This window comes from Olea europaea, chromosome 1 (genome assembly GCF_002742605.1).
Source record: "Olea europaea var. sylvestris chromosome 1, O_europaea_v1, whole genome shotgun sequence".
NCBI lineage: Eukaryota > Viridiplantae > Streptophyta > Magnoliopsida > Lamiales > Oleaceae > Olea > Olea europaea.
In genome coordinates this window covers 23,467,579-23,489,704 of record NC_036237.1, presented here as the reverse complement: position 1 = coordinate 23,489,704, position 22,126 = coordinate 23,467,579, and the positions used below count along the sequence as shown (strand labels likewise).

General features: G+C 33.9%; 4 protein-coding genes across 5 annotated transcripts; 1 reads left to right on the top strand and 3 right to left on the bottom strand.

Moving 5' to 3' along the window:
* Positions 1–701: 701 nt before the first annotated feature.
* On the bottom strand, positions 702–3,415 carry LOC111406204. The gene is made up of 4 exons (XM_023035483.1): positions 3,369–3,415; positions 1,482–1,563; positions 885–1,385; positions 702–797 (listed from the first exon to the last, which is right to left on the bottom strand). Exons 1-4 carry the CDS (start codon positions 3,413–3,415, stop codon positions 702–704), a joined length of 726 nt encoding a protein of 241 aa, XP_022891251.1.
* A 2,324-nt stretch (positions 3,416–5,739) lies between these two features.
* On the bottom strand, positions 5,740–6,561 carry LOC111406196. Its single transcript, XM_023035472.1, has one exon. It carries the CDS (start codon positions 6,559–6,561, stop codon positions 5,740–5,742), a length of 822 nt encoding a protein of 273 aa, XP_022891240.1.
* Positions 6,562–9,257: 2,696 nt separating this feature from the next.
* On the top strand, positions 9,258–16,869 carry LOC111397675 (biotin carboxyl carrier protein of acetyl-CoA carboxylase). Of its 2 annotated transcripts, XM_023024678.1 has the most exons (9): positions 9,258–9,485; positions 11,740–11,937; positions 12,067–12,158; positions 13,121–13,174; positions 14,107–14,367; positions 14,447–14,509; positions 15,023–15,091; positions 15,202–15,247; positions 16,566–16,869. In XM_023024678.1, the coding sequence occupies exons 1-9, from the start codon at positions 9,452–9,454 to the stop codon at positions 16,631–16,633; spliced, it is 885 nt and encodes a 294-aa protein (XP_022880446.1). In that variant the 5' UTR covers positions 9,258–9,451; the 3' UTR covers positions 16,634–16,869. The 2 variants fall into 2 exon arrangements, with proteins under 2 accessions (XP_022880446.1, XP_022880452.1); XM_023024684.1 differs by lacking the exon at positions 11,740–11,937 and having other exon boundaries at positions 9,272–9,485.
* A 1,048-nt stretch (positions 16,870–17,917) lies between these two features.
* LOC111406189 lies at positions 17,918–18,957 on the bottom strand. The gene is made up of 4 exons (XM_023035460.1): positions 18,530–18,957; positions 18,395–18,446; positions 18,282–18,335; positions 17,918–18,250 (listed from the first exon to the last, which is right to left on the bottom strand). Exons 1-4 carry the CDS (start codon positions 18,955–18,957, stop codon positions 17,918–17,920), a joined length of 867 nt encoding a protein of 288 aa, XP_022891228.1.
* Positions 18,958–22,126: the final 3,169 nt, after the last annotated feature.

Below are 22,126 nucleotides of genomic sequence, written 5' to 3'. Positions count from 1 at the left end.
CTCGTCGCAGCACTCCAATCTCATCTCGCAGTACTCCTACCTCTGTCGTAATATCTCGTCGCAACACCCCTATCTCATCTTGCAGTGCTACTACCTCTGTCGTAAATGCACGTCGCATCGTTCCCAGCTCCTCTCTAATAATACCAGTCATGCGTGCAAAGAAATCATCTGAATGACGATTCTGACTGGGTGCAGGCGATCCACGTGGAAAGTGGGTGGGTGCGGGAGACGGAGATCTCCTCGGAGAATGTGATAATGGCGGTAGAGGTGATCTCATCGGTGGAGGTGACGGAGATCTCATCGGTGGAGGTGAAGGAGATCTCCTACGTGGAAGTGCTCGTCGTTCTACTGGATGACGCTCCTACACGGGGAAGACAATTAATATTAATAATCCACACATGAATATTATAAATCGGATTAAATAATGATATTAAATAAACGTACCCTATTTCTATCCGGAACGGACTCAAACACTGGATCGTTTTCAATAGGTCGAACATGCAATTCATGTACATACATTTGATCCTCCTCTTCCATCGAAACAACCAACTCAGCATGAACTTCGAGCTGACATATCATATTTCAACATGTTAACGAGCATGTATCGAGTCGAGTTAATGTATGTACAATATAAATTGCAAATATATAATACTCACCTGAGGATCGTCGAGGATAGCTGTCAAATCTTTAGCCGATGGCTTCTAATGTGCTCGCCAATGAAGCATTCGTAGGTAGCTAGTCTCCCTTCTGATAGCCCATTTGCTACCCAAAGCAGGGATAGCTTCATATGCCCACAACTGCAACAATTACCAAAATATATATATATATTATTTATACATTTAATAAAAAAGTTTAACATGCATTATGTTAAGCTGAATATTTACCTGCAAAGTCATGCAAAAGCCATATACATCATATTTGCAGTCGCCCCTCTCCGATTTTGGCATAGTATGTACCCTCCTGAATACGTGGAGAGTATCGGAGTAACATCTTCGATCCCATAGAAAGCTATTGAAAGCATCGATATCATCAACAACATCTAATGAAAAGAGGTCAATCGATATCCTACGATGTCGACACCTTAATATACTTTCCAATATATACACCAATCCTAGCTTAAACTTGTCTAACATGTGATCGCATTTCCTAAATGCGTCCTCTAACTGTGGTGGTGTAACCGGCCCTTTACCTCCAAAATATAAATCTAATAACCTTTTATTTGGTATAATACGGGCTCTCGCTTCTTCTTCTTCTATATATCTCAAGCCTGTAATGAGGGCAAATTCAAGGATCGAGAATCTCGATACCTTCCTGTCCCCCATAGCAAAAAAAAGCTGATCGCCATCGACTGATTTAAGCAGCCGGAGTAATAACGAATCAATAATCTGTCCAGAGAACTACACGTCCTTCAACGAATAGAAGGACCATAAAAACGACCGATGGAGTATGTCGATGTGCTCCTCATCCAATCCCTCAATCACAGTCGCATAACTGGAAAAGTTATAATACGTCGTAATTTTTCCCAAATGAGCTCCCAGATCATTGTCAATATGATATTCCATCCTACAAAAATAATACATGTTAAAACCATATACAAGAGATTATAAATAAAATATCGTATCTTCAAAATTAACCAATAAGATTTCAATTAATAAAGCAATAAATAGATTCATCCAATCACATATTAAAACAGTTAAACAAAAAAATTCTCACATATTTGATTATTTAATATTTCATTAAAAATTATATTTCGTTAATTATCTGAATGTATATATTACTCATTTCATATTTAATTATTCTATTTCAATAAAAATAATAATATTTAATTCGATATTATTTTCTATTTTTCATTTCACTATTTCTTTAATTAATTATCTCAATTCGATAAGTCAGAAAATTATTATTCAATTTAATTTATTATTTAAATTTTTGTTAATTATGCATATTAATCATTTCATATTTAATGATTCTATTTCGATTATTTATTTCAATAAAAATAATAATATTTAATTCGATTTTTCATTTCACTATTTTTTAATTAATTATCTTAATTCGATAAGTAAAAAAATATTATTCTATTTAATTTATTCTTTGACTATTTCGTTAATTATGCATATTACTCATTTCATATTTAATTATTCTATTTCGATTATTTATTTCAATAAAAATAAAAAAATTTAATTCGATTTTTCATTTCACTATTTCTTTAATTAATTATCTTAACTCGATAAGTAAAAAAATATTATTCTATTTCATTTATTATTTAAATATTTTGTTAATTACGTATATTACTCATTTCATATTTAATGATTTTATTTCGATTATTTATTTCAATAAAAATAATAATATTTAATTCGATTTGTCATTTAACCATTTTTTTAATTAATTATCTTAATTCGATAAGTAAGAAAATTATTATTCAATTTAATTTATTATTTAAATATTTTGTTAATTATGCATATTATTCATTTCATATTTAATGATTCTATTTCAATTATTTATTTCAATAAAAATAATAATATTTAATTCGATTTGTCATTTAACAATTATTTCGATTAATTATCTTAATTGCTTAAGTAAGAAAATTATTTTTCAATTTAAATATTTTGTTAATTATGCATATTATTCATTTCATATTTAATGATTCTATTTCAATAAAAATAATAATATTTAATTCGATTTGCCATTTAACAATTTGTTTAATTAATTATCTTAATTGGTTAAATAAGAAAATTATTATTCAATTTAATTTATTTTTTAAATATTTAGTTAATTATGTATATTATTCATTTCATATTTAATTATTCTATTTCGATTATTCATTTGAATAAAAATAATAATATTTTATTCGATTTTTCATTTTACTATTTCTTTAATTAATTTTCTTAATTGCTTAAGTAAGAAAATTATTATTTAATTTCATTTATTCTTTAAATATTTCGTTAATTATGTATATTATTGATTTCATGTTTAATTACTCTATTTCGATTATTTATTTGAATTAAAATATATTAATATTTTCATTTAAGTATTTTTTAAATTAATTATATTAATTGTTTCCATAATTAATTATTTTAATTTTCTTAAAATGTATCTTATTTGTTTCATAAATTTAATTACTAAACTTATTTAATTACTAAACATATATTTATTATTTATTTCGTATATTTAATTACTAAACATATATTTAAGTCAAAACAAAAAATTAAAATTCTATTTAATCTATTTTTAAATATTTTCGTTCTAATTCTTAACATATTATTTATTTCATATTTAATTACATTTTTTAACATAAAAATTAAATAAATTAATGAAAATAAAAATAAAAATATATGAATGGTCGGACGGACCATCTGATGGTCCGTTACGGATCGTTACGGACCAAAGAGGCGTCCAGCTCGCCGGAAAACTCCATTTTCGACGAGCTCCGTCTCTTTTTTCCAGTTTTTTCAACATTTCAACCTCAAATTCGATCTTTTCTTCCATTTTAACCATAAAAAATTGAATTTAACTCATTCAAATTTACACATTTTCATAAAAATTATTTATAGAGAACATCTCTAACCTTCCAGAAAAAGGCGTTTCTCCGACTGATCGTGGTGTGTTCAGAGAGGTCGAAGTGGGACAGGTTCGGGTCGTCGGTAGGCGCCGGTTCCGGACTCCTTTTTTTTCTCTCTATTTCTCTTCTCTTGGTTTGCAAATGAGGGGGGTATTTTCGACCATAATAATTTTGTTTACATTTCTTTTTTTTTTTATTACGAAAATTTTGGTCAAAGGCCTTTGTGGAAAAGTGGGTGGGTGGGGCAGCCATTAGCCACCATTTCCTCAATTGTTGAGGAAGAAGGTAACGGGTCTTCGTTGCTTCTCTGCTCTCACGAACACAGTGATGGAAAAGAGGATGTTTCCCGTGTTTTCAATTTTATCGTGTTTTCTACTGAAAATGCACGAAACCTATTTTTGACGTTTTGTGTTTTTAATACAATTTTTTTTCTTCCAAAAAGTCATTTAGGAAGGAGAACGTATTTTCACCGTTTTAAAAAATCAAAAACAGAAAACGTCTTGAAAATAGGAAAGAGAACAGTCCCTTAAATTTAACATTTTTCACTTTGATAATTACAAATTTACAGGATTGCTATTTTGAAGAGTTGAACTTGAATAAATTACAAAAATATGTAACAACCATTTAAAAAAAAAAGAAGGAAAAATTGCAGTCGAGGTACCAAATCTTTCGTTTATTAGCAGACTTTGCCCAAACCTTTAATTTGTGCCACCGAAGATACCAAACCTTTAAAAAATGTGTGAGGCCAGTCCAAAATGACGGTTTCCGTTTGTTTGACCGCCAAAACTGTCAGTTGACCCCTTTAATGATAATTTCAAGAATTTTCCCCAAATAAGTGAAGGGCAACATGGTCATTACACACATTTCCCTCCTATTATATACTTCACTGTTTATTTCCCTCCATTTCTTTATCACTATATATTACCTATATTTTCTCTCACAGGTAGTAAAAAAAAATAATCAGCACGCACATGGAGGGGAATGTATGCAGATGTGGTTCCCCAGTGCAGATGAAGACCTCGTGGACGAACTTGAACCCGGGAAGAAGATTTCTCACTTGTTCTCGAAGCCAAGATGTGGGTGAATGCACCTTCTTTATGTGGTGTGACCCTCCGATATGTGAGAGATCGAAGGAACTGATTCCTGGTCTATTACGAGCTAGGAGGGAAATTGAAGCTGAAATCGACACCTTTCAAGCAACAAAACCAAATGTGTGGAAGATCTGGCTCTTCGGCTTTGTGTGTGGAGTGTTTGCAAAATGGATTTGTTCCTAGGTATGTAGGGTCAGATTGTAGGATTTTAGTTTTTTGTTCCAGAAATTTGAGCTTAGGGTTTCGAAATGGAGCCATGTGCTAGATGTTGTGAAATGCATATGTAAAAAAGGAAAAATTGTGTTGTACCTTTTGACTTGAAATTTAACGATATTTTCCTGGCCTTTATGTCAAATGCGAAATTAAAAGAGCAAATTACACTTCAAACTTATCTGAAGAAGGTGCAGCATAAGCACCAAACCTTATAACGATTCGCAGAATCAGTACCAAACCTTTTCTAATGGTTTCAGACAGAGTACCAAACCTTCAAAAACATTGCAGTAAAGGTACCAAACGTTTGATAATATGTTCATAGGAAGTATCAAACATTCTCATATATTTCATAATCGCCTGCACATCATATCTTACGAATACAATTTCAGAAACCAACGACAAACAGCAGAAACATAATGCAAGATATTCGACATCAACATTATCATCACATTGAACAATTTCATCAAAAATTCCAATTACATCTACAAAATACACAGCATTGGAAGCATATATTTTCAGTTCAGTTTACAAAAAACCACAGCATTTTTCCAAAAAGGTAACTATACAAGAGAAACCACATAATATTCAAGATTGCGATCCTCTATGCTTGGACTTCTTTGTTTGTGACTTGGAGGTTTGCGTTGAATGTGCTTTTCTCTTCCCCTTTGTTGATCTGGTATGTGTATCTTCTTGTGTGGTTGGTTGAGATTGTTGCTGTGAACTATCTTCACCAGGCAGTGCCTCCTTACAGCTTTTTTTGTTATGTCCAAACCCTCCACAGCGTTTACACGTCATCTTCATGCCAGTCCTTCCCATCTTAACGCCTGCAGGTGGCTCTGCCTGTGACCTCTTCCTCAATTTTTTGGGTCTGCCATCCTATTTTCTCTTCTGAGGTTGATTGAGAGGATGCTTTCCCAATTCTGGCCACAGTTCAAGGCCTGACATCGGGTGGATCACTGGGGAGTAACATTTCAGGTATGTCTCCTTGCTATACCATGGGTCGATGTACTCATATATGCCAATATCCCTTGAAAGCATGCCTGATATTGCATGGGGACATGGTATTCCAGTGAGCTGCCATTTTCTGCAAGCACATGCATGTTCTGTCAAGTCAACATTCCACCTCAAACCGTCTCTGCTACTTATCTCAAATTTCTGGTTACCTTCATAGTCTGCCTTCAAGTACCTTGCCTCAGACTCAGCCTTTTCAATGATTTTCACAATTCTTGGCCCGAATGCATGATCCCACCTCTGTGCCGCTTCCCCTTCTGCATTCATCCTTATCATTTGCTGATGCCGAATTTTCTCTAGCATGGAGAAGATGGACCTGTCTCTGGCAACAACAATGGAAGAGTTGAATGCCTCACACAAATTATTAAGAAGAATATCACATCTCGAATGGTCTTCAAAATGGGATCTAGTCCACTGGGAAGGAGGTTTGTCAAGGAACCAGTTGTAAGCCTCTTCACTTATGTCTTTTAACTCATTCATTGCACTCTTCCACTCCGGCACTGTTGTTACCCTTGCTGTAGTCCAAAATAGGTTCTTAAGTGCCAGACCTTTGTGTGCCAAGGTAAAATTGCTATAAAGATGTCTAGCACAACACCTATGCTCTGCTCCTTCACAGTATTGACTTATGGAATCCACCAAACCCTTTTGTTTGTCGGAAATGAATGTCCAAGCTCGAGGGTTGTTCATCCCTATGTCATCAACCAACAATTCTATGAACCATTGTCAGTTTGTTTTGTTCTCTATATCCACAACTGCCCATGCTGACGGGAACATACAGTTCTCACCATCGATGCCAACAACTGCCAACAACTGCCCACCTTCTGCAGATTTTAGGAAGCATCCATCCAACCCAACAACTGGCCTGTACCCAGCCTTAAACCCTTCCTTACAAGCCCCTATGCAGATGTACAATCTTTTAAAAGTATGTCCCGAACCTTCGATTTGCACTGTACTGTCTGGATTTGTTCTCTTCAATTCCTCACCGTAATCCAATAAAATTTTGTACTGCTCAACTACAATCCCATTAATAATTTCTGCACATTTCGATCTTGTCCTGTAAAACTGATGTTTTGAAATCTCATACATGTAGTCCTCTTTCACAGTCTCCATAAAACTGCTCATTGGAATGTTTGGATCAGACCTAAATTTTCTCACGTATTTCTTTGCCAGAAAACCTGAATTAACCCTTTTATTTTGCCACACCATAGTACATGCGTGCTAAATGTGTTAATTCTAAGACTCTTGTCAGGTTGTTGGTACGCATATAAAACCCAAGGACAATTATCTTGACACCGAACTCTCAACTGTGTCCTCATATTTTTCACGTATCTCAGTTGCCTGGAATTTTTTTACTGAGTATTGAACTACTGCATTCCTTAGAATCTTGACGTTGTCGAATTTCATCCCTGGTAGAAATGAATTAAACCAGAATGCATTATCATCCAAATGAATTAAACCAGAAATGAATTACACAAAACAGTGGACATTACCTAGCTTGAACTGCAGATCTTCCATATCAGTTGCAGGGTTAAACCAGCACATATTCTTCCTTCTGCAGATGATCCCTCAGCTTCGGTATCACTGGGTAAGCTTCTAAGCTCACTGGAGTCTTCGTATTATGTTCCAGATTCTTCCCCAGCAGCTGCCTCACCTTCCTGCACATCCCTTACACCTTCCTGCTCACCACTTGCACCAATGTCAAAACCTTCACTCAACCTGAAATATGTGTTTTCATCATTATCCTCCATAGCAATATTTTCTTCATGCTCGTACTCCGAGTCAGTGAATTCCTCTCCCAAAATACCCTCCTCATTTTCATCATCCAGCTCAGGACCTTCACCAAACCCCACATCAGTTTCAGCATCCTACACCTCTGGTTCGGCATCATGCAACTCATGTTCAGCAACTTGCTGCTGTGGTCCAGAAACATGCACATCAATTTCAGCAGGCTGCACCTCTGCTTCGGCATCATGTTCAGCAGCCTGCACCTCTTGAGCAGCATGCAGCTCTTGCTGAGCCTGCTGCTGTGGTCCAGAAGTATGCACATCAATTTCAGCAGGCTGCACCTCTGCTTCGGCATCATGTTCAGCAGCCTGCGCCTCTTGTTCAGCAACATGCAGCTCCTGCTGAGCCTGCTGCTGTGGTTCAGCATCATGCAACTCTGTATACTCATGCTCTGTTCCATGCATTGCATAAACTTCCTCTTCATCTGCTTCCATGTCATCCACTTCATCAACTACATACATGTCATCACCTTCTACTGATTTGTCATAAATCTCAATAGCATAGCATGGTTGCTGCTCATTCAATGCTTCACCAGACTTTTGAACCTTCACCAACTCCTCACCAGTCTCACAATCAAACACTTGAACATCCTTCTGCTCTGTTTCATCCCAAGGCAACTCCAAAACCTCAACTACAGGCAAGCAATACCGTTCAGCTGTCCTATTATCACCAAGCCACTTCACTGAATTCATGAAAACTGAGTTTTTAACCAGCCAAAATGAACCTTCACTCATTCTTTTCTTCTCCATCTTGTACAGATATCTAATTCTATCAGAATCTAACATCTTCACGGCATTGTCCAAAAGAAATCTATTGAAAAAATCAGGGTCGATATAGTTTATATAACTTATTTTTCCATGCTCATACACAAAATTTCTCATCTTCTGAAATAAAATTCCACCATGATGAAGTCGTATGCTGAAGTACTTTGAATTTTCCCCTGAAAAAATACTAAAAAAAAAGGAAGTTAAGCCCTAGCCCTTTTCGATTCGAGCAACGAACATGTGCAGAAAAGATAGTACACAAGCATTACGCTCTAATACACCAAATCACTTAAAATTTTTGAATTCCCCAGTACGTGAACACAATCAAACAAGGGAACTTCATAATCATACAACTTCACACCGTAAATCGAAAACAGGGGAAGACACTTATCATACACGGGTTGGGGAAGAGAGCCTCGAATGTGGACTGCAATGTCCACTGGATGTTCGTCTTCTTCGAAGTCCGTTTCGTCTTCTTCGTGGGTTTTCGCAGGTTCCATAGTGGATAGTGAGTGGAAGGAAGTTGCAACTGACGTGTTTGATGTTAAGGAGGGAAATGTGTGTAATGACCATGTTGCCCTTCACTTATTTGGGGAAAATTCTTGAAATTATCATTAAAGGGGTCAACTGACGGTTATGATGGTCAAACAGACGGAAACCGTCATTTTGGACTAGCCTTACACATTTTTTAAAGGTTTGGTATCTCCAGTGGCACAAACTAAAGATTTGGGCAAAGTCTGCTAATAAACGAAAGGTTTGGTACCTCGACTGCAATTTTCCCCAAAAAAAAAAAAAATTATAAACGGGATAATTAAATAATTGTGAAAAGAAAATGGTGAACGAGGAGTGGGTGGAGAAAATGAGGTAGGGGGCGGATATATCAATGCACGAACTAACATACACCCAGCTCGCTCCCATTTATATGTTTCTCTCAGCTATAAATCAATAAATTTCCTTTCGAATTCTCATTGCTCTTAGATCTTCATTCCATTTCATATCTTCGTGTACAATCGGATTTAAAATCTCCGATGGAGTCCGCCGCCGTTCTCCGCTCCTTCCATTGTCAGTCCTCTCTCTCTATATGCATTTTATTATTTATTTATTACTTTGAATCTCAGCTTGCATATATGATTTATGTCTTTAAACAGTAATATTCTTATCTAATGAGCTTTGAGTTTTATTTTTTACTCTACTATGCGTGTCGTTTGTTTTGATGACATTTACTGGCTACATAATAGACTATTAATTGAAAAATAAAACGGAATGTGCTATGTAGTTCTGATTTTATCTTATATCTCATCAGTCATGCGAGTAATTTGAAATTTGTTTTAGTTCTTTGGTTGTATTCTGGACTCAATTAGATGTAAACTGAAGGAAATAAAGCTGAAAATGCTAATTACGGGGTTGTAAATGGTTTTAGATTCCTTAATTAATTTTACCTAGTAACTTTGGTATTTTGATCTGCAAGCGAGGTGATTCAGGTGAATATAGACTAACTAATTAAGAATATACAAATCAGTCAGTGTTAAGTTCACAAAAATTAGTCATTTGTGTTCTAATTTTTGTGAACTATTCAAGATAAATTTTTAAGTCTAGAATCCCATCTGCTCTAAGCGGGATAAAATAAACATCTCTACTTTTGTGCCTTAGTCCATGTTCTTGCTCCGTAAGTGTTGATTATTTAATTTAAAGGTTTGCCAAAATTCTACCCGCCAGCATATTTACAAAACCTTTGGTTTTTAATATTTCTGTAAGTGACTTCAAAATCACTTTATGGTTAATATGTAGACTGTGTTACTCCAACTCTTCGAAATACATGGAGCACCTGAGTAGAACGTTTGACACTAGAATAAGAATATGAGGCACTATTCTAATATTTTGAAAGGCATCGAATATGTACGATTGTTCTAAAATACAACAACAAGAAGAAGGTAAATCTTATTATCAATAAATTTAGGATGTTCAATTTGTTGAATAAATATTTCAAATAGATTTGAGTATGAGTTTGAACCTTTAATATTATAATAGACTTCATTTAATCATGTTATAATTAAAGAAAACGTAATCTGTACTTTTCCATGTCCACATATTCAAAATTTGAAAGTCTGACCGAACCTAATGTTTAGACATTTATCTTCATGTTTAAGTCACCATTTTTTTGGAATTTTCTATCATTTAACAGCCCAAGTTTCCTTGTTTCCCTGCAAATCCTGAATTTCCAACTTACAAGGTTTTTTTGAGAGTCACCTTTTTTAAAAAAAGAAACAACAATTAACACGAGTCCATACATTATATCATGCAGCTAGATACTTTGAGGGCTTTTTCATTAATGTCTTACTCTATATTCATTTAATAGTCTCTAGGTTGTTATATTTCTTGAATTGTAAGTTGTCTAGTTAATTTAACTTGTAAGTACCTTGGTTAGATCCATTGCTCTTGTCACAATTGAATTGGTACAAAGTGATACTCAATCTATATAGTCACATTATCCTCCAAAGTTGATATGGAACTGAATGTTATAAACTTCCCACTCGAATATGTCACATCCTTGTTGCAGCCAATATACAGGTTATGGCCCTTTTCACAAGTCCAGGCCACTAAGTGAGTTGTACCATGAAGGTCAGGCAGTACATGTGAGGACAAAGTCAGACCCTTGGCCCTGCCAACATAGTTGGTAGGCCAACTGGCACAAAATATTTTAGCTCATGTTACCAAGCCCTTAAAAATCAGTCACACAGTCCCTTAATGATATGGAATGCCACATTACAGAATCCTTTGATGTTGGACTCAACTAAGGATTTTGGTGGGACATGGAAGTTGCTGAAATTTAGATCATAGTGTTTTGTCAAAGATGGTGTACCTAAGTCATCAATATGGGGACATCTTGTTCAAAACAAAAATTAGATTGTATTAGGATGCTCCAAACATGTTTTACACAGATTTCTTATAGAATAATACTCAAACTGGTGCATTTTAAAGGAACACATATTGATTTGAAGAGAAACCAGCCTTATTTCTTAATTATAATCTAATGGACTGTACTACATATCAGGTAACTAGAGGTTTGATATATATACTAATATGCATTTACACAGCTTTGCATGAATGAATCAGTGTCAAGGAAACCTGAATGGTAAACACTCTTCGACGAAATTGTCCAATCAATGATGAAAACCAGTATATAATGTGGTTCTATAATTGGTCTAAATTAGAAGTGTATCAGTTCCGATCTTGTATAAACTTTAGTTATCCTTGTGTAAAAACTACACCTACTTTATACGAAAGTTGAAGCTTGATGACTATTGTTGTCTTCCAGATTCTGTCAGCTCAAGTTCTTATCAGAAATCTGTACTTGAACGAGTTGGCACAGTTACCATGAATAATGCAACCCTTTTGAATCAAAATAAATTGCCTTTCTATGGTGGAAAGTACATATCATTTACAAATAAACAGGGAGCAATACTTGTACCATGTGTGAAGGCCTCTGAAAGTATTGTGACATCAAACTCCAGTGGTGAGTTGTTGATTCTCTGTGTTGATAAAACTGGGATAAGAAAAATCTGCCTTAATGTTCTTGTGTTTACTGTTGTTATGTAACTGTAAACAGAAGTTTAGCTTTTCCTATTATATTATGCAAATTCAGGTGATCCAAATGGAGACATTTTGTCAGATAGTCATCAAAATGGATTTGTGGAGAAGAAACCGTTGCAGGCAACGTTCCCCAATGGTTTTGAGGTGTATTTTTTGGATATATATATTTTCTATTTACCTTTTATCAACGTGAAATGTTATTTATTTATTTTTTATTTTTGGCATCATCTTTATAATCCTAAAAGAAGCAACTAGTCTCTTGATGATTTTTCCCCCAATCTGCAGCAGTGTTCTTCAAGTAGATGTATATTTCAACTGTTGTAGACATTGCTCCAATAGATATGGTTGAAATACTAGTATTTTCTTTTGAATCTCATGACTTGGATTTCAAAGTTAACGAAAACATTAAGTGTTGTATCTGCCAAGATTTTTGGAAAATAGTTCAGAAAATTATGTTTTCGTGTTTTATAAAATATGGTTTTGGAGTTGACTTATGGAAGGGTTACTATGAATTTTCTCTTGAAACTAGATAAAATTACATCTCATATGAACCATCAAATCATTTTTTTCTTGGTCAAGGCAAGAATATAACACCAATACTTCTAGGAATTTTATTCGTTGAATTTGAAGTGTTTTGAAATACCACGAGGCAAAGCACAAAATTCAATCAAGCACAGAATTTATGGAAGTTATTTTATTCCCACAATGTACTATTTTCCGTTTGAGTTCTGGTGTTTCCATTATAATCATATGAGGATGATTTTTTATCCGTCAAAATAAGAGTATGTTTATTTGAAAAGTAGCGACACCTGTTAGCATTCCATGGCTATGTTTCATTAACTTTCGTTCTTGACAAGTTCATTAACTCTTTGGTAGTATGGCTCCACAAAAATGTGTTTCTTTATTGATCTCTTGCTTTACCTAGTTGTCATTATGCCTGAACTTATACATGCAAGAAAAAGTATTGGTTTGTGGAAATTTCATGGTTGTAAATACCCTTCCTTGCGTTCTAATCTTGCATGTCCTAGTACTAGTGATAAGGGTGATATATTCTTTCTTAATTGTTCATTGAAACCTGACAAGCACACTTGTTTGATATATTTCAGGCACTACTCACAGAACTCTGTGAGGAGACAAAAGTTGCAGAGCTGAAAATTAAGGTGAATCTATTTCTCCGTCGCCTTGTTTGCATTTATGTGAATGTGTATTGTTGGGTCATTCAGGAAATGTTGAACTTTAGAGTATATGCCAACAAGTGGATTTGAAACGATTGAGGACAAACTAGGAGAGACAATTAAGGTAGTTTGGGCTTGTATTGTGCCAAACAAACTTGGTTAGTAGAATCTAAGTTGAACATGATAGAAGTGGTAGATATTGTCCAAACTTAACTTGGCGTGTTATGGTTGTGAAAATTAAGTTGAATTGGATCTTCTAGTTGATATAGTGATAAACCACATGGAATTGTGAAAAATGTTTCACATAACCAACCCCAAACTTATCGGAGAACCTGCGATTAGTTGTCATTATGATTCTAATCTATAGAGTTTGTCTTACCTGCATTATAAAGAATTCAAGAATTATGCTGGTGAACTTATCAGGAAGTAGAGAAAGAGGTAGCAATTTTTTTTTATCAGTGAACCATATATCCGGAAGATTTTTTAAAGGTTAGTCAAGTGAGTTTAATCATAAATGAAGCAATAAAACAGGTATGTCTAAAAATGTTTATTATCTACATATTGGTGAGCTACACTTCGTAATAACTCAGAATTCAATTCTCAGTGCCTTGCAATTATTGATGATTGCCAAGTAGGTTCATCTGTATCATGGCTTTATTTGACGTATCAAAACAAGCATCGAAGTTCTGTACATTAGTTTGTTTGTGAGTGATCCACAAGAAATGACAAGGTTATGGTCATTGTTTCACATTGTGATTGCTTCATATCATTAAATTACCCACATGTGAAGTCCAACTTGCGTTTTAACCTTGATGTTATAGTAGTTCTGAAATTGCAAGATAACATACAAACACATTCTGACCATCCCAATGTACTGTTTGGAAGTTCATGTTTTTGTGGACGTTTCTTTGTAACAGTTTGGAGGCTTTCAAATGCACGTGAAGAGGAATATTGAAACCACACCAACTCCTGCACCAGTTGTTTCACCCACATCTGCACCACCTGTTCCAACTAAACCAATGAATGAGTCAGCTCCTGTTGCTTCTCTACCATCACCACCAAAGTCTTCTGCAGAAAAGATTAGCCCATTCACTAACGTTTCTTCGGATAAGGCAAAAAAGTTGGCAGCACTGGAGGCTTCTGGATCAAGTGGCTATGTTATAGTATCGTCTCCACAGGTATGCATTGCATGACTTCTTATTGCTATTTATATGTGATGAAATGCTTTTAGTATCTCTTTTCAAATTTCCTTTTTAGGTTGGTTCATTCCGAAGGGCCAAGACTTTGAAAGGAAAGAAGCAACCTCCTGCTTGTAAAGAGGTATTGCCTTACGAGAGATTTTGCCTTCTCGATTTTCTTTCTTTCATGGTTTATTTTTTGGGTGGAGGCATATAACACTTCTTGGACTGACTTTTTCCTTTATAGAACCCTATTCCAACTGCTGCATTCTTTATTTCAAACATTCAGCATGTCCAAGCACTCGAAACAGCCAATACTGAATTGTTGGGAACATTTGTCTCAGAAAATGATTTTTTGTTTAGGAATATTCTGGCTCCTTTTACTCTAGTTGTGAAAATTCATAATATCTTCCAACACCACCCCCCGGCCCCCCAGAAGAAACAAAGCATCTTTTTATGATTCATCTCTGTACTTTCATCTTTCAGCAATTAGGTGGATGGTGTTTCTTTATGCATCAGTTTTTCATTGACTATTTACACAGTAGTGTCTTATGGTAGCGTTGTAAATTGCTGACTGTTGATAATGTGATACACCTCTTCAATTTATGGTACTCAAATTGGCGTAGTGATTTAAAGTATCTTTGCTTATGCGCAGGGTGATGTTATCAAAGAGGGACAAATAGTAGGCTTTTTGGATCAGTTTGGAACAGAACTTCCAGTCAGAGTGAGTCTCTGTTTCAACTTTCAATTTTTTCTAATATAACTCTGCATTCATTCTGATCCGCTTATAATGTTTTCTCCTTTCATCTTGGTCCGGAAATTGTATCTGAGCAGTCAGATGTGTCTGGAGAAGTCTTGAAGCTCCTTTATGACGATGGAGGTATGATTTCATGTCATCGATATTTATTTATTATAAATGTGCTATCATGTGAGATTTTGGGTATTCTGTTTCCATGAACCCCACTCTAGAAAAACATGATGAGAATAGGATAATAACGTTATACTTCATATTATATTTCCCTAAAAAGAACAAAATACTGGTCAATAAAAAAATAAATGCCCTTATAAATTTTTCCCTTGTTTCATGTTTTTGATCCTACAATTATGAGTTTCAGAAAAATTCCTTTAATTAAGAAGCTAATGTAGTTCTTTGAATTCTTGAAAAATAAAAACTATTATTGATTAACTTTTTATTATTCATGTGTTATTTAATCATCAGAATTGACGGAAAATTATCAAGATTTACTTTTAAATGGGTTGGCTAAGAGAAATGAGAATTATTTAATTTGGGAGATTCACTGGACCGCAATGCTTGGATCTATTAAATTAATTCAAGCTAGATTCATTTTCCTGGTGTGCCAAATATGTATCTCTTTTATTTCGATTGTTACCTGGCGAAAATCAATCTACGAGGAAGAAAATGTCATCTTTAGACAAAATATTTTGTGAATATTAAAATTAAACAGTTAATCAGGAAAGTCATTTGCTGCTGCATTAGGCCCGTGGTTCAAATTATATCATTTCAAGCAATTGCTTCATGGTGCTTTTCAAACATGTTTTGATATTCATCTATTTCTATGGTAATGTCAAAAATCAGAATATATGCCAGTGAACAAATAGTTAGGATCTCATATAGGCCTTTATGACCCCAGCCAATGCAAAATCATTTCACCTTTTTAATTGGAACTTAAGGCAGTTCTCAAGGTGAACCAGGAACAGAGAGCTTTCTCCCCTTTCAGCTATCTTGATTCAAAATTAGAAGTTGGAACATATGAAATGCAATCACTATTGATCTTTATATTTTCTTTTTTCAGCATTTGATTTGTTTTCCTTTTTTTCCTTTTTTTTTCTTCGTTTGAATTAATAAATACAACTAATATCAATTTGATTATATGTACATCATCTTTACACACTATGTTTTAACTTTTCAAGATGCTTTTCCTTAAATTCTCTGATGTCTTCTGCCTTTTGTCCTGAATCTCGTGTGATCTTATGAACTTTTGAGTCAGTTCTCGCCTCTCTTCCCTGCTTACTACAATTCCAAATTGCACGTGTTTTTTCATCTTACTGAAGGGAAAGCCATAACTTGAATGAGTTATATGCTTATTACTTATTTGTGCGAACATTTTAGGTTGGTTGAGTGTATATGCTTATTGCTTAGATTTTACTTTATTTTTGCTTCCTTTGTACATTTACAGAGGCTGTTGGTTATGGAGATCCCCTGGTAGTTGTCTTGCCGTCATTTCATGACATCAAATTAACCTGAAGCAGTGGCTTTCATTAGAATTTCATGTGTTGCCGTCATTTTGGTATACTTAATTTCTAGTTAGATTTTTTTTTTCTCCATCTGTAATATCAGACTAGCTTTTTCCAAAATTTCTATCTGAGATTCAATATGGATGCTCCGTGGAGAGTGAGCTGTGAGCGCAATAATTGAAAACAGTGTGAAATCAACTTGACCCTCAATTTTAGTTAATGTCAAATACCACCCCTTATACAACAGTTGCCAAGCTACAAGCACAGAAAATAAATGTACAGAACCGGTAGAGAATACACACATGCAGGGGTGCTTGGGTTAGTTTATGCAATATTTTAATTCACACAGGGTTCGCTTCCATGTGAGTGTTTGTGAGCCTTCTGTAGATTATTTTTCTGTACAATCGACTTTTTTCATACAACAGTCAGCTCCTAATTGAGGTCACTTGAGTAATGTTATTCATAGCCCACGACCGTAATAGTCATCTTTTGTGGTAGTTTGTTATTTGAGGCATTTATTTGTTTTAATTTTGTTACTTTAAATTACAAGCCAATGCTTTAAATAACAAGTTATTACGTTACGTAGTTGATTGTGAATAACATTATTCAAGTCACTTTGTGTCATTGAACTTTTTCTTAGAATAATTGTGTTCGAATGCACGAATATTAGATAGTATTTAATGATTGGGAGCAGTGGCGAATCTAGATCCAAGTCTAGCTAGGGCGGATTGATCGTTGATCGACAACGATCGTAATAGTCTGATTGTTTATTAAAATTTGATTACATAATATTAAAAGTTATTCAATATATATGTAAATGAACTAAAACGTCAAAATCGTATACATATGAAAATATATTTCGATGCAACACAAAATAGTAAAAAAATATATACGATACAACCTTACTCAGTTACTCTGTAACTGTAAATTTAAACAACTGTATTTTACGGGGTCTCATGATTTGAAAACGATGCAATATTGCCTCATTCTCAAGTTTTTTAAAAATAGCTTTTCCACATAAACCACCAAATTGTCATTCAACCAGTCATCTCTCATTTTGTTGTGCAAATCACTATTGATTAGATTCATAGCAGAAGATACCCTTTCAACACTTGCAGTTGCCACAGGTAATAATAAAGTCAAGGTGAGCAGCAATGGAAAATAATAGGAACTTCTAGTTTCAATCAACTTCTGAGCTACACAGGATATACTATGGAGATTAAAGAAAGCTTCGTCCATTCTCACAAGTAAAAGAAACTTATCAAGTTGAGGTCTAAGTAATAAAAGTTCTTCACTATTGAAGTCCAAAGGATAACTGAGCAAGACGTAGCAATTTATCCTTATCAAAAGCTGCAAATGAATCTTTTGGACTTAAACATGAAATGTAAGTAAAGAGCTCAGTAGTTGTTTCTGGAAATCGATTATTCAACTCTTGCAAGATTGATTCTATCATATGACAATACAAATCAACATAAAAGCGATGAAAATAAGTCACCTGCTGAGCTAAACGCCTAGGTTGACCTTTCACTACTACAATATCCTCCATATTAGGCACTAAAATATGTCTATCAACACAAGACTCAATCACCCTACTGAACAAAGTAACCCAACCATTCTCTCTCAAGTTCTGCAATGCACACTTACACAAATTCAATAACCTCATAGCATTCTGAATATCCTAATCCTTTTCTGTAAGGCTTGTGAAAGGTCATCTGTTATTGCAAGAATTTCAAACATAAAGTGAAGACTGAACACAAACTAAAAATCTTACATATTGTTCATCTGTCTTAAGGCCGAAGATTTTTGATCTGAATGTATGCCATCTTCTCATATATTCTCAAGAATATCTATAATAACATTAAACATATTAATGAAACGAGTAACTGTAAATAAATGTGAGCCCCACCTAGTATCACCTGGGCGTGCCAAACTCATTTCTTGAAACTGGCCACTTTCACCAGTAAGTTTCCCAGTATTAAGTTTCTCCAGAATATTAGCTTGATAACTTGCTCGAAGAGCATCTACACGCTTACATGATGCACCAACCAAATTCACAATAATAACAAGTACGTCCAAAAAATCACCAACCATACAATTCCTACGTGCCACATATACAATTGCCAACTGAAGCTGGTGAGCGAAACAATGAACATACATAGCACGTGGGTTCTCTCTAAGAATTAAAGCTTTCAACCCATTAAACTCACCTGACATATTATTTGCTCCATCATAGCCTCGACCTCTCAGACTAGATATACTCAACCCATGTGTAGAAAACATTGCATCAATGACATCCTTCAGTGATTGGGCACAAGTATCAGTGCCATGGGACATACCCAAAAAATGCTTCTTCACTCACCCACTTTTATCAACAAACCTTAAAACAACTGCTATTTGTTCTTTCACAAAATTATCACGAGCTACATCAACCAAAATTGAAAACAAAGAATCACCAATCTCATTGATAATAGCCCTTGTCGTCTCCACGGCACAACAATTAACAAAATCCTTTTGGATGGTTGGTGAAGTCATTTGGTCATTTTCAGGAGTATTACTAAATAATACTTCTTTAATTTCCTTACAACGAGCTACATACTAGTTCAATAACTCAATTAGATTTCCGCTATTAAGAGACTCTTTCGATTCATCATGACCAAGAAATGACAATCCTTGCATCAAGAGGAGTCTAGTACAATCTAGCACCGCAGTCAACCTGGTCTAACTTTGTTATTGACTACTACTTTGGCTAGAAATAACGTAAGAGATACTTTGCTTTTGATTCATCAAGTTGGTACACTTTGCAAAAGCTTGACTATGAGAACTATCAAAGAGATCGACACGATCTTTCAATGTCTTTTTGTGCTTCCAATCCCTAAAGCCGGTCTTAGTAAATATATGTCCACCCCCTTGACCCCCTCTATCAGGTTTGAACAGGTAGCAATGCAAACAATACACCGCATCCTTTTCTATACTGTATTCCAACCAATGAAATTTGGAGAACTATTCTTTTCGAAAACATCTATTATCATTCCCCATCGGTCTTCTTGGAAAATCATGTTCATATGGTTGACAATGACCTTTCTCCAAGTATGTCATCCTAACAATATCTCTGATATTAGGACCATATGATTCGATAGGGGGCGTATCCCTGGATCAGATACAAGATCATCCACATTAAATTGAGCCCGAGACTTCTTTGTGTTATTCAATAACTCTTGTGCTTGACTAGAATCAATGGCGAGACTAGATGCACAACTAGAAGTAGAAGAATTGGGTATGAACTTTCGTTTTGGTTGAAAAAATCGTTCCATAATCTACAAAATGTCATCCTAAACGTGAATTCCCAAATCAATAATCATTCCTAATATCCTATTCCCTCATCAAATCATAAATTACTCATCATAAATCACAATTCGCAAATACAATTTCGTAAACATAAATTTCCAAATTAATAATCATAACTCATCATGATAAAACGTAAATTACTTATCATAATTCATAAATCACAATTCGCAATTCGCAATTCGCAAACATAAATTCCCAAATGAATAAATAATAACATAATTAATATTAAAATTTTCAAATGCTCAACAATCAACATCAATAACTCCAAAATAGAACAAAATCAAAACAAAATAGGCAGACTTTGAGTAGCAAGGGCAAAACAAAATCGAACAAAATCAAAATAGCCAAACAATTGAAACAAAATAGAACAACACGTCAACACCTAAACCCAAAAAAAAAAATTTTAAAAAAATGAGAAACTTTTACATTCTCCATTACTTTTTGAGGCCCCTAAATAATTTTGAAATACGTGGGAACAGATGCACGCATTTGATTTCAAGGGTTTTAATAGTGCACAACATAAAACGTTGTTGAACCAGAGGAAATACCTGCTAACAGCCTAAATAGAATAGCAAATTGTGAGATTAGACCAAAAAATATAATCATTTGAAGAATAACCTTTGAAAAATAATTTTTCCAAAAATACCCTTCATAGAGAATTTGGAACCAAAGCCATTACAATGTATAAAAATCTTCGATTAGGTCCCCAAAGAAATATAGATCATAAATCTTTAACAAATTTAAACCCAAAAATTATACAAAATTTTATTGATCTAAGAAATGCAACATATAATGAATTAAATTATTTAAAAGAAGATCTGAAAAGTTTCTTTACAGAATATTTAGATCCAAAATTAAAACATAAAAATGTTTATATAGATAATAGAGCAATTAAAATAGAAAATAATATATATAAACAAATTCTTAAACTGGAAAGAAGAATTAACAAATTAAATATAATTATTAAAGAAAATGTTTTAACTAAAGATAGTGAATTTTATAAATTCTATTGTGATATTATAAATACTTATGAAGAATTTAATTGGATTCAAAATCTTAAACCCTCCGCTGCACGCTCTGAAGAAATGGTATCAGAGCCATGTTACGAACCTAAAATTATGATGAACATAGTAGATGAAGAAAATATAATTGAAGATTTTTGAAAAAAGTTGAAAAACATAAAAAATCAAGTTATCCCTATTTACCTAATAACACCACAAATGAAAGTTTTGAGGATATACATAAAAGATTAGAAAATTTAGAACATAATCTACAAGTAGGAAATGCTCTTTTAGATAAAAGCCTTAAAGGAAAAGATAGGATTATAATTAATCCACCCCAAGATTTTAGGATAACACAAAAAGAAAATAATAAAGGGAAAAGACATGAAGAAAATAATATATGATTACAGATGTAGAAGAACTAGAAAAAAAATTCTTAGAATCTACTGGTGAAGAGTATGATGAATATAAAAAACAGTTAGAAGAATTAACTGAAAGAATGAAAAATACTAAGATGAATACTAATCCATCAACAAATCAAAATATAAAAATAGAATTCAATAGTGATGAAGAATACGATTATCCTTATTATACTACTATACCTCTTAAAGAAGGTATTAATCAATATAGGAAAATACAGAAGAGATACACTGAAAATATAAGAAGAGATACACTGAAAATATAAGAAAACAGTCCATAAAAGAAACAAATCCAATGAAATCTTACAATGAACCAATCCACACAACGGGAATATGGTTAGATTTAGACTATGTAGATAAAAATAAAGCTATTGAAACATGGATGAAAAGTACAGACTTAGAAATACAAGTTAATAAATGGAAAACATATACAGCCTTTGGATTTATATAACATACATTCAGAGGAATTGTTTCTGAATGATGGAGAAAGTTACCAGAAACTATTAAAGGAAGAATAAAGTATGGAGAATGTAGAACTGAATTATTAGATAATAGGAATAGTTTAAATGATCAAAATATACAAGAAATATTAAAAAGGTTTGAAAAAGCCTTAAGAATAGAGTTTTTGAGAGATAGACATGCTTCCAATGAAGAAGAAAGAAAACAAGATGAATATAATGAAGAAAACAAGATGAATATAATGAAGGAATGATAGCAATGAAAAATTTAAGGATATGT

What these genes read in the sequence shown, in the direction of transcription:
- LOC111406204 (XM_023035483.1), bottom strand. Translation starts at nt 3,415, where the DNA reads ATGGAGTTTTCCGGCGAGCTGGACGCCTCTTTGGTCCGTAACGATCC. An exon ending in ACTTTTCCAGTTATGCGACT is followed by an intron (nt 1,386 to 1,481) that starts GTGATTGAGGGA and finishes TTCTCTGGACAG; the next exon opens with ATTATTGATTCGTTATTACT. An exon ending in GCTTTTGCATGACTTTGCAG is followed by an intron (nt 798 to 884) that starts GTAAATATTCAG and finishes TAATTGTTGCAG; the next exon opens with TTGTGGGCATATGAAGCTAT.
- LOC111397675 (XM_023024678.1), top strand. Translation starts at nt 9,452, where the DNA reads ATGGAGTCCGCCGCCGTTCTCCGCTCCTTCCATT. An exon ending in TTGCAGAGCTGAAAATTAAG is followed by an intron (nt 13,175 to 14,106) that starts GTGAATCTATTT and finishes TCTTTGTAACAG; the next exon opens with TTTGGAGGCTTTCAAATGCA. An exon ending in GCTCCTTTATGACGATGGAG is followed by an intron (nt 15,248 to 16,565) that starts GTATGATTTCAT and finishes GTACATTTACAG; the next exon opens with AGGCTGTTGGTTATGGAGAT.
- LOC111406196 (XM_023035472.1), bottom strand. Translation starts at nt 6,561, where the DNA reads ATGAACAACCCTCGAGCTTGGACATTCATTTCCGACAAACAAAAGGGT.
- LOC111406189 (XM_023035460.1), bottom strand. Translation starts at nt 18,957, where the DNA reads ATGTCCCATGGCACTGATACTTGTGCCCAATCACTGAAGGATGTCATT. An exon ending in GCACGCCCAGGTGATACTAG is followed by an intron (nt 18,447 to 18,529) that starts GTGGGGCTCACA and finishes ATATATGAGAAG; the next exon opens with ATGGCATACATTCAGATCAA. An exon ending in GATATTCAGAATGCTATGAG is followed by an intron (nt 18,251 to 18,281) that starts GTTATTGAATTT and finishes TGTGCATTGCAG; the next exon opens with AACTTGAGAGAGAATGGTTG.